Here is a 12409-nt window from a genome sequence, read left to right as displayed (position 1 = left end):
GGATGTTCCAATGTAGATGATGCAGTTCTTATCAGAAGCAATTATACAAAGGATTGAGATATGTTTAAAGTCATTTCCTGGAAGCTTATGGTGCTATGTACTGTCTCTGTCTAATCCGAAGGCCTGCCGCATGAATAGTCTGAGCTCATTATATGACTCAAAAACCTTAGAACAGTCACTTGTGTAACCAAAACTGTCTGGCAGTAAGGGGTATTTCCAGTGGAAGAGATGTAATTTCTTGTGTCAGCAAGGACTAGTGCATGCTTGTTTAAGAAAAGAAGAGAAATATAATGAACATATATTATGGCCAATAAAAAATTCCATTTATATATGAGCTTATATTATAGTTCTAACTTTCTAACTAAGAAAAATATGAATAAAGCTCTAAGTGTGTTACAAATGTACCAACTTGTCTATAGGATATATGGAAGAGAATTTTAGATAAATAAGAAACATTCAATTCAATACACATATCAAAGATTATGTCATATATAGGTTGGAATAACAGTATTTGGTATTTACTGATATTTACAATATTTAAAAGTACTGAGGACTCTTTCTTTGCCAAATGCATAATGCTCACAATGGCTGTATTATTACTCCTTTTACAAATGAGGGGACCCGGACTTAGAAAGTTTAAGTAGTGTGCCTAAGATTACAGAGCTAAGAAGTAATATGCATACAGTAGATTAATGCAAAACAAAGATGAAATGTTCCAAGCATACATATTTTTTTAAATATCCAAGGAGGAGAGTGGCAGAAAATAATTGGAATTTATAAAAAATATTAAATTATAATTGTCATATAAACTTTATAAAGTAATATCAACTTCATTCAGTATTTTGAATGAAAATCTCTGTTACAAAACAGCATTGCATGGACAGAGATGACAGTCACCATCTATCTTTTCATTCTCTCATAGATAGATATTTGTCATATTAGGAGCCAGAGCACAAGGGTTTTACCCTCAGCTTCCCCACTGCTAGCTGGGTGACTTAGAGAAAGTCTACAACCTCTCTGGAGTACAGAGAGGGCCATCCCTATCAAACTGGAATGTTTTGAGCACCTTGTGAAAGAATAAAAGTAAAGCACTTCACTGGTAAAATCCAAATAAAATCTGTAGTTTAGTTGAAAAAAAAAAAAAAAAGGTAACGTACTTCAAAAACAAAAGTGCTCTAGGAATAAATCTAACCAAAGAGGTGAAAGACCTGTACTTAGAAAACTATAAAACACTAATGAAAGAAATTGAAGAAGACTCAAAGAAAGGGAAGGATATTCCAGGTCATAGGTTGGAGGAACAAAGATTGTTAAGGTATCTATACTACCCAAAGCAATTTACACATTTAGTGCAATCCCTATCAAAATATCAACAGCATTCTTCACAGAGCTAGAACACAGAATCCTAAAATTTGTATAGAACCCCAGAAGGCCCTGAATTGTCAAAGCAATCTTGAAAAAGAAAAGCAAAGCTGGAGGCATCACAATTCTGGACTTAAAGTTATATTACAAAGCTGTAATAATCAAAATAGTATGATATTGGTACAAAGACACATAGATCAATGGAACAGAATAAAAAATGAGAAATAAGCCCACAACTATACAATTAATCCTCAGTAAAGCAGGAAAAAGTCTCTTCAACAAATGATGTGGGGAAAACTGGACAGCTACATGCAAAAGTAAGAAACTTTCTTACGTCATATACAAAAATAAATTCAAAACGGATTAAAATCCTAAATGTGAGACCTGAAACCATCAAAATCCTAGAAGAGAGCATAGGCAGTAAGCTCTTTAAGCCATAGCATTTTTTTACACAGCTCCTGAGACAAGGGAAACAAAAGCAAAAATAAACTATTAGGACTTCATCAAAATAAAAAGTTTCTGTATAATAAAAGAAATCATCAAAAAAAACAAAAGGCAACCTACTAGATGGGAAAAGACATTTGCAAATGACATATTTAATAAAGGGTTAGTATGCAAAATATATAAAGAACTTACAAAACTCAGGGTGCCTAGTGGCTCAGTCAGGTAAGCATCTGACTGTTGATTTCAGCTCAGGTCCTGATCTCAGGGTTATGAGTTCAAGCCCCACTTTGGGCTCCAACTGGGAATGGGGCTACTAAAACAAAAACAAAAACTTATGGAACGCAACACCCCCCAAAAAAATCCAGTTTAAAATGGGCAGAAGACATGAACAACTATTTCTCAAAAAAAGGCATCCTGATGACCAACAGACACATGAAAAAGATATTCATCATCACTTACCTTCGGGGAAATGCAAATCAAAACTATTATGAGATATCACCTTACACCTGGTTAGCTAAAATCAATAGCATGAGAAACAACAGGTGTTGGCAAGGATGCAGAAAAAGGGGAACCCTCTTGCACTATTGGTAGGAATGCAGACTGTTGCAGCCACCGTGGAAAATAGTATAGAGGTTCTTCAAAAGGTTAAAAATAAAAGTACCCTATGATCTAGTAATTGCACTACTGGGTATTTACCCAAAGAATACAAAAACGCTAATTCAGAGGGATGTGTGCACCCCTGGGTTTATAGCAGCATAAACTGCAATAGTCAAGACATGCAAGCAACTCAAGTGTCCATCTATTGACGAGAGGGTAAAGAAGATGTAGTTTATATATAATGGAATATTATTCAGTCACAAAAAATGAAATCTTACCATTTGCAATGACATTTTTGGGTGATAGAGAGTATAAGGCTAAGTGAAATAACTCAGAGAAAGACAAATACTATGATTTCACTATCATGTGGAATTTAAGAAACAAAACAAATAAGCAAAGGGAAAAAAAAGAGAGAAAGAGAGAGAAACAAATCAAAAAACAGACTCTAATTATAGAGAACAAACTGATGGTTACCAGAAGGAATGTGAGGGCAGAGGGTTGGGTGAAATAGGTGATGGGGATTAAGGAGTGCACTTGTGATGAGCACCAGGTGTCATATGGAAGTGTTGAAACACTATATTATACACCTGAAACTCCTATTACACTGTATGTTAACTGACTGAAATTAAAATAAAAACTGAAAAAAACAGAAATAAACTATATCCAGTTTTTTTAAAAAAATGAATAAATTATATCCACTGTTAAAAAAAACAAAATCACTATGCATATAAGGAGGCACTCTCCTTAGCACTGTGTAAAAATACATAGGAAGAAAAATCAGGATTTTTAATAACAAGTTCCTCCCTACCTCCCTCCACTGCCTGTTTCTCAACCAGTTCTCATCTGTCATCTATTAGCTTCCATGCATATTGGATTAGCTTCAGTCCATTTCTTCTTCTTCTTGGCCAAGAATGCTATTCTGATCCCTTTTCCAAAATAATCATGTCTTTGTCTTTCATTATGGCCTTTAAATATTAGCCAATATCATCCTTTATGTCTTTTTCCAAAGATAAAATTCTCTTGCCATTAGGTTATCCTGGCGGTGCCATTTAACATGCTTACTTTGTTTATTCTCAGGGTTTGCTTTTATTTTAAACCCATGACATATAATTCCTTTTTGTTCTTTCATTCCATTTTATTTTCACTAACTTGTAAGAGTCCAATTTTTGATTTTGGAAAGGCATTAGAAGTCTGACTAGTCTTACACTTTAAAAACTTATATTCTTATAAATATTATGTTATTGCCATATAATTAAACTATCACTCAACACTGTTAATATAGGTGTGCAAAATGGCACGTCTCCTATCAACAAGAACCTTCTCTAGGCAGACAGTAGGGGGAGAATAAATAGTGAACCAAGTACCTTTTAAAACCCCACGGACCACCCTGGTGTTGATCCACCTATATTTGTTATGCCATAGTTGTTCATTTCTTTTCCACTAAGTTTAAATAATCTGTATGGCTAAATTTTTCCATGGTCTCTGTTATCATAAGTAAAAAATCTATAATAGAAAAGGCACTTTAAATATCCCCTGCTTTGACTTGCTTCTCCCTTTGCCCCTGGACACAAATTTGTGTGTATACCTACAAACATACACACACACACACACACACACACACACCCATCTTTTGTGACTTGCATCGGGGATAGATCTGCTACTCCCAAATGTCTGGAGACCTTCAATGATCTGTGAAAATTCTCCATGCCTCACTAGCTTGTCTTACAATTTAAGCTTTCCACTGTGTTAACGGCTGAATGTCTGTTCCTGGAACAAAGTTCATTTACACAAGTGAATGGGGCTAATATATGCACACCTTCCTGGTGGCCAGTTGTTTGAAACTTTTCCACTGGGCTGTATCCAAAGAGGGATTTGAGGAATACAAAGTGGCACAAGTGGAAACTGTTTAATTTGTTTATGGCCAATAAGATGGGCAAATAAGGAGTACTTCTCTAGAAGAGTTCTAAGCAGAACTTACTATGATAGAATCAGAGTTTTGGAATGAAAGGACATGAGTGCAGATCTAGACTTTGTTGCCAATTAGACAGTTAGACTTGGTTTTTATAGGAAAACAGGAATAGTTGTAATACTTGACCTCTATAAGGATCAAAGAGAAGAGTGTACATAAAAAGTACTTTATAAACTGTTTAATTGTTTATAAATGTTGCTTTTCCATATTTTATCATTAATAAAACAACCATCTGCCTTGTTGAAAGGTACTATCTCAGAGCTTCAACTTATAAAAATGTGGTGGTCTTAAAATCATTCCTTCCCTTCCAAAGATGTGGGAGTTATATTAGCACAAGGCTTTAAATTGAATATATCAACTTTTGGTTTTAACTCTAGGAAAACCACGTGTTGGGTGAGTCAACATAACAGAATCAGCTTTTATTTGATTCATTTGCTTCCAGTGCAAAAGCTAATTTCCAGGCTTTTTATGAAACAGAACAATAGGCTTAAGATGTTTTAGCAATAATGAGGTTGGTGGACTCCACATCAGTGAACTGAAAGACCTTGAGGGTTTAGCCATCCCCTTATTTAAGGAAGCAATCTGGCAGCCGAAGGAGTCAGAGGTAGCATAATGAAGCTTAGAAACTAAAATTGCCTTTCAACACATGCCAAAGGGTTTAGCAATTAAATTTTTAACAACAGTATTTCTCAACCAGGAGCTAAAAATGAATTATCTTTATCTGTCTTCCTCCTTCCTGAAGACTTGATGTCTTCACAGGTGACTTCTTTGCATCATAAACTCCTTTTACATTACAAGCAGGAAGCAAGTACCCATAGAGAACTCACAAGACCCCTTGTGATTTCAGTGACTTGGAACTAAACAACATAAGGAATAGTATTTATATTTAGATACTATAGACTTTGAAATTTCTTACATTAATGTGTACAATAAGCTTCTAATCCTAAGTAAAATATCCCCTTGGATGTCTGATAGTATCTCAAACTTAAAATACCTCATACTGAGCTCTTGAGCTCACTTCATTTCAAAATCTTGCTCTATTGATAGTATCCCCCTTATCTGATCATGACCACTGGTTTCCTTTAGTTTCTTAGGGAAGAAAACTTGGAGCCATCCTTGACTGTGTGTGTGTGTGTGTGTGTGTGTGTGTGTGTTTAAAAACTGACCTCTCAAGAAATCCAGCTGACCCGACCTTCAAAATATATCTAACATAAGATCACTTCTCACCAGCCCCGTAGGAGCCCCCAGATCTTGCCTGGATTTTGCATTTGCCTCTGAAGTGTTTTATCTCTTTCACCTTTACCCTAGTGCAATAATTCTCAACAGAGCAGTCTTCAGAATCCTACTAAAATATGTCAGATCACATCACTACTGGGCTAAAAACTCTCCAATGGCTTTCTCATGTCACTCAGAGGCAAAGCCAAATTCTTAGAATGTTATACAAATCTTATGCGATCTGGCCCCATTACCGATCTGACCACATTTCTTCCCACATTCTTCCTCATACACTGAGGTTCGACCACAGGGCTTTTGCACTTGCTGTTCCCACGGCCTAGTAATCTTCCACCAGAGTCTTATAGTTTACTCCTTCACCTCCTTCAATTCTTTGCTTAAATGACACCTTCTCAGGGAAGCCCTCCCTGACCGTTCTAATAAAGATGACAACACCCTCTACACCACACTCCCAACTATCCTCATTTTTCCCAAAAATCACTGATCACCATCAGGATATGTTTTATTTACTTATTAAGTTTTATTTTCTATCTTTTACCACTAGGATGTAAGCTCCAGGAGAACAGAAATTTTTGACTGACTTATTCACTGACGTATCCCCAGTGCCTAGAATCAAGTCTGGTGCATAGTAGGTCTGGACACCATGTACAGCCTCACAGGTTGCATACTTAACAAGACCAGAGCACACTATTTATATGGAAATGGTATCCCCTGGAGTTGTGCAAAATTTCAGCCCCACGGGATCTCAATAAGCGATTGTTGAATCAAAGAAAACATGTTTTGCCCTACTATTTTAAGTACACCTCTGTCAGTCATCTCTAGAAAAATTGCTAGCATTAAAGGAACACTTGGGAGAGTTTATAGACTCACAGACCAAAGGAAGATATTTATAACAGCCCCTGGATTGTGGGTTTAAAACTACCTACACCACCATAAATACTGTTTACTAACTAAACAAAGTATTTTGAATTCCACTGGAGGTGGGCAAATTGGCTATGTTTTGGAACTCTACATAATCACTATTTCCCCCACAAGATAATTGAACAGTAAGTGTTATTTTAAGTCATCTTGGAAGAATTCCCAGTTTCACTGTATGAAAGAGAGTTTATATCTTGGGATTTTATTTTGTTTTGAGAATCAGCACACACGATTGTTCATGCAACTCTTTTGTCTGGTTGTGATTAAGTTATATCCATTACTTCAAAGAAGCTTTACCATACTTAGCAGGGTTTACTCACTAACCTCCACCTTTGTAACATTCTCTCTTGGCATGTTTCTTCCTGTTACAGCTGATTACATAAGATTTTGTAAATAAATATACCAGCCTCCCTTGTCTTCCTCTCTGATTAATGTAAGAGTGTCACAGTTCACTTGGAGTAGCCACTGGTGATGTCATAGCCTTTCCTTATAAGGGTGAATTGTCAGGAACCACAATTTCACTGGGCCTTTGGGTAGAAGTGAGGAGAGTCTACTGGAAATGTTGCCAATAAAGGAGTTAGCAATGGTCTTTGAAACATTCTCTGTAGTCACTGGCATGACCTGTAGGCTACTTACTAATGTTGTTCATCATGTTTAAAGAATGAGTCATATGTGATGAGGAGGACGCCCTTGTTCTTAACCAGTCACCAAAATGATCTGGTTTTCCAGTGTTATCTATTGTTTACTGTGTTATGAGTTTAATATGGCATAATGCTGCCAGAGATTCATATGTATTCTTTGAGAGAATTACAAATACTCTCACATCCTTTTTATTGAAAGGCACACAATTGTGCAGATGCTTCTTTTTCTCTCTTCTTTACATTTGATTAACGTAGGAGGCCACAGCTCTCACAGCAGTAGTGGAGATGTCATACCCCTTCCTGAATGTGAGATTATCAAATCCTGAATGATTTGGTGAGGTTGAATGAAGCAAGGCAGGGGTGGGGGGAGCAGCCAGGGAACACTGAGACAATAAGAAACAGCAAGTAGCCTTGAGATTTCTCATTAAGAAATAGGTAGCTGTGGATGCTTTACTGCTGAAGGCTCTAAAGAGTAAGATGGTTAAATTAGATGAGAAACACTTAAACTTTTATCCTTCAATGTGTTCCTTGAGGATGGATGATGAGGATAGTGAGGAAAATGTGTACAATAGAGGTCCCCCAAATTACCACATTTAGTACTATTTGAATATAATCTGATCTTACCTAAATTATGAATAGTACAGCCTGGGCCCACAGAATGGATGTGCTCTTACAAGATGACCTTGGCTGGTGTCCTTCCAGCCCATAGCCTCCTTATATACCACACAGCCACACCCTCATCACGGTAGGTGTGGCCTAACCATCAGTTTCCAGTACTTGATTATTCTGGAACCCAGCCCATTTGTCCAGATGGTTTTCCCAATCTGGGTCCTATGCCAGGCCCTCTTGCATCTAAGAAGAAGGAGAATAACCTGAGGGTTAAGCACCTGGGCTTTAGGATCAGTTATACTTCACTCTCACTAACTGTGTGAATCATTAACTGTCTTTCAAAATACTCTGTATTTTCCTCTTTCCGTGATTATTCATACTCTTCCTCTGCTGATAATGATGACTGCCACCTTCATCCATTTTTGCATCCTCTGATCATTTTAATGTTTGTTCCAGAGGTGAATGTATTCGTATCTTTCTGTTCATTTGTATTGTTATTGTTTTAGTTGTTATATATTTTAAACAGTTTTACTAGGTTTAGTAGATAGGCATGCACCTTAGTTTTTTTTTTTGTTTGTTTGTTTTTTTTATGATAGTCACACACAGAGAGAGAGAGAGAGGCAGAGACATAGGCAGAGGGAGAAGCAGGCTCCATACACTGGGAGCCCGACGTGGGATTCGATCCCGGGTCTCCAGGATCACGCCCTGGGCCAAAGGCAGGCACCAAACCGCTGCGCCACCCAGGGATCCCACCTTAGTTTTTTTTGTTGTTGTTTTGTTTTGTTTTGTTTGTATCCACTGTAGCATTTCATGTGAGGCACATGTTGTTTAATCAATCATGACAAACTATTCATACAGAGGGCTTATGAAAGAATTTAAGTTTAATCTAATCTTCCAACCTTGACAAGGAAAAAAATATTGAATCAGATATGCGTCCTTAGTAACTGGATGCTGCTGAGCAATTAGCCTACTAAAGATTCTAAAGATCAGACTGTTATATGGGCTCTTCCTGTCAATTCTTCTGTGACCAGAGATGTTAGATGAGTATTTCCACCCGGAAACCCTTAGTGTCTAGTTGGAGAAGTTCTGTAGGCAATGAAACTAACCAAAAGGGGAAGGTGAGCACCAATCTCCAACCTCTGCATCCTGTGTTCTGGCTACAAACATGTTACACGTAAGGAGAGCTCTACAGTATATTTGCTCTATTTTTGCTAAGAATCCTCTTATATAGGCAATAAACAGTAAAACCACTTAGATAACTCATATGCTAAGTAAATTAACATATGAAAGTATGAAAGTATGAAATTTGTAAATTAACGTCTGAAAGTAAATTAATATATGAAAGTAAATTAACATATGAAATTAACCTAAGTAAGTTAACATATGAAAACACTTAAGATGAAAAAAGTTCTCAATAAATGTTAGTTTTTGCTTTTGACTTTAATATTGTTTCATTCTTTAAAGTTGTGCTGACTATGATGGCAGCCACTAGCCATGTGTGGCTACTGAGCCCTTGAAACGTTAATGTCCTCCAGGTACGAAATGCACACTGAATTTCAAAGACTTAGTATGGAAAAAAGAATGTCAAATAGCTCATTAATAATTTTTATTTATAACGATTGCATACTAGTTTGGATATAGCAAGTTAGATAAAATATATTATTTAAGTTAATTTCACTTTTGCTTTTTATTGTATTAATGCGACTACTAGAAAATTTAAAATTACATATGCAGATCACATTTATGGCCTGCATTCTATTTCTATAATGTATTGCAGATATTCATCAAGAATCTCGATCAGCTAAGAGAAAAGGTAAAAGGACAAATTATAGTTGAACAAATATGAACTATTTTCTTATTAAAAATTGAAATTAAATGTGGGGAGTCTTTTCATTGTTTTGTGGTCAGTTTAACCTTTAAGAAACTATAGCTAACATTTATGTCTAATAAAAAAATTCCTATTTCTAGGTTACTGGTTGGTTCACCTTGGAGTGGCTTTCCTGAAAACCGAATGGGAGATGTGTATAAATGTCCTATTGATTTGTCCGCTGCTACATGTGAAAAACTGAATTTGGAAAGTAAGTGGTAATTAGCAATATGATTTTTTACAAATAACAAGATCTCTTTTGTTATAAATATAACTAAAAATAACAACAAAATCAACCATAGTGTGTCTTAAAGAAATATAGATAGCTTTTTGGCCTTTATATCTTTAGTCATGTGGGATCGAATTGTATACAAATTTCCAACACAACTGAAAGACCTAATGCATGGGAAATGTACTGCCTCTTGGACCATCTACTCCTAGACTGTGGACCAGTTTCCATCAATGGTTAGGATTATTTTGCTGATTATTTACAGAAATCTAAGCCCATCCATACCTCTCTCCCTCCTCCAAACAAACCATTCGGTATAGACCTGTCAATACTAGTGTTGCATTTAGAGATGCTGAGAAACACTGTTTCTAGTCTTGTGTAATTGATTGCATTTGAATAAAAAAAACTGTCACTATTTGGAATATTTTGTAATTGTTTGGAATTGCTGTTTTACTTATCCGTATCTCAGATGCTTTCTATTAATGCAAAAAATTATCAGAGGTGCAAGACTGAAAAGCTAAATAGGTCATATTTCCATGCAGTATTTCCCAATGCATCTAAAAAATTATTCAACTGAATCATCATCATCATGAAAAAATAAAACTGCACTGAGGAGTTCTAGAGTTCTGAAAAACTAAAGTATGGATTAGGAAAATATGGTGTTAAGAAATCAAGGGAAAGTAGAGATTCAAAAACAGTGATTAAGACTTAGAAGTAAGGGCATGTGTCTTATATGTCTCTGTATACTTAATTTCTAGCATCATTTCTGGCATATAATAAGAGCTTAATAAACATGAGGTGGAAGGAGTATCAGTGCTATCAAATGCTGCAGAGGTTGAAGAGTATGAAGACTGAGTACAGATCATAAGCTTATATAAGGAGATAATGGGGGAACTAGATCAGTGCTCTCCAAACATTTTGAACACTCATCTATATAAAACATAAGTAAGATATATGATAAACATATATACATCTATATAACATTTCTAAAAATAATAAAAATATAGACATTAAGGGTGAATTCTCAAAGGTTTTATTATGTAGTTTGAATATTTTATCACCCCAATGAATCATATCACCTCTAACTTTTGAATACTCATGTCAATGTATATATTTTTTATTTTTAAAAAATTATATGCATGTGCTGACGTATTACTAAATAAAAATAAATTTAAAAGAATACGCATTGGTGTTATATATAAGTGATAAACCACTAAATTCTAATCCTGAAACTAATTATTTATTTATTTATTTATTTTTAATTAAATAAAAACATGCACAGAGCAGCTCCATCATTTTCTTTCTGCACTCCAGCAGATTATACTTTGCAACTATCTTGCCTAGAGTATGAATCTAGTAGTGTTGAGGGGAGAAAATAGGTCACAAAGAATTCAGGAGCATGTGAGGCTATAAATAAGTTCTATGAGTAAAGGTAGGCCTTTGTTTCCAGAAGTTGAAGAGTGCAGGAGAATTGGGAAAATAGTTCTGTAGAGTAGCAGGGTTGAGTGAAGATTTTCCTCATAAAAAGAAAATTATTTTATTTGTAGGGAGAGTAGAAGGAGGTGATGAAAGGGAGTAACTATTAGTTAAGAATAGAATTAACTGGTTGGAATTAACATCACTGGTCCATGAGAAAATTAGTCTTAGAAAAATTACTCCCTTCTTGAAGACACAAAGGAAAGAGAACAAGGAAGAGTTCCAAGAATGACCTTTAGATAAAGGTAATAAAACAATCACCCTGGATCAAGAGAGATAAAAAAGTTATTTAAAAAACCCCAAAACATTGCCATTAAAAGTGGCAATGTTGGCTTGGCAGGGAGTTGAATAAATAACACTATTGAAGAGAATTGCATAAATAACACTATTGAAGAGAATTGCAGTGTTCCATAGCTCAAGAATGGATACAGTGGATGACACCCTAGTTCAGTGGAGGAGAGGAGGTTGGGGAAGTATTTATTATTTTACACAGCTAGTCTCAGGATTTCCATTTAAAATACACACTCACTAATGCTTTGGGACAGATTCTACTGTATGGCATTTTGGGGTAACACTTTAAGGATATATTTTTTTCTGATCCAGAATAAAGCATTAGATGGAGTAGTCGTGACCTTGGAAAGAGTGGGTTGACAAATTGGAGACCAAATAGTATCCTCAGACATGTTTCTTTGGGCAGCACTTTGTTTTTAAAAAAATTAAATTTAAATGCCTATAAGCAGACACCACTCTCTGATCCCTTACATTCTGTAACCTCACACATTTAAATGTACAAACTGCTGGATCACTGAAGGCCCCTCAGTTTTTCACATCTAATTATATAATGTGAGCTTCTGGATATATGACACTAAATTCAATGCTACACATAAACATGAGTGTGGGGGAGGGGGGAATTTAACAAGTTTAAATAAATGATTCACTTTTTAAAATCTTTTTCCCTTTGAAAGCTGCCACAAGCATTCCCAATGTTACCGAAATGAAAACCAACATGAGCCTTGGCTTGACACTCACAAGGAACATGGGAACCGGAGGATTTCTTGTGAGTGTTT

General features: G+C 35.7%; 1 protein-coding gene across 1 annotated transcript in view; it reads left to right on the top strand.

Annotated features, from left to right (window-relative positions):
- ITGA2 (integrin subunit alpha 2) overlaps positions 1–12409 on the top strand; it is a 102588-nt gene that overhangs the window by 31971 nt on the left and 58208 nt on the right. Inside the window, exons 3-4 of the mRNA XM_072824637.1 lie at positions 9739–9848; positions 12308–12399. Of these exons, the coding sequence (XP_072680738.1) occupies positions 9739–9848; positions 12308–12399 (202 nt within the window). The remainder of the gene's footprint in view (positions 1–9738; positions 9849–12307; positions 12400–12409) is intronic.

The sequence above is a fragment of the Canis lupus genome, chromosome 4, assembly GCF_048164855.1.
Source record: "Canis lupus baileyi chromosome 4, mCanLup2.hap1, whole genome shotgun sequence".
Classification (NCBI taxonomy): Eukaryota; Metazoa; Chordata; class Mammalia; order Carnivora; family Canidae; genus Canis; species Canis lupus.
Note: the sequence above shows the minus strand (reverse complement) of the source record. Positions and strands in the feature narration are given on the sequence as shown.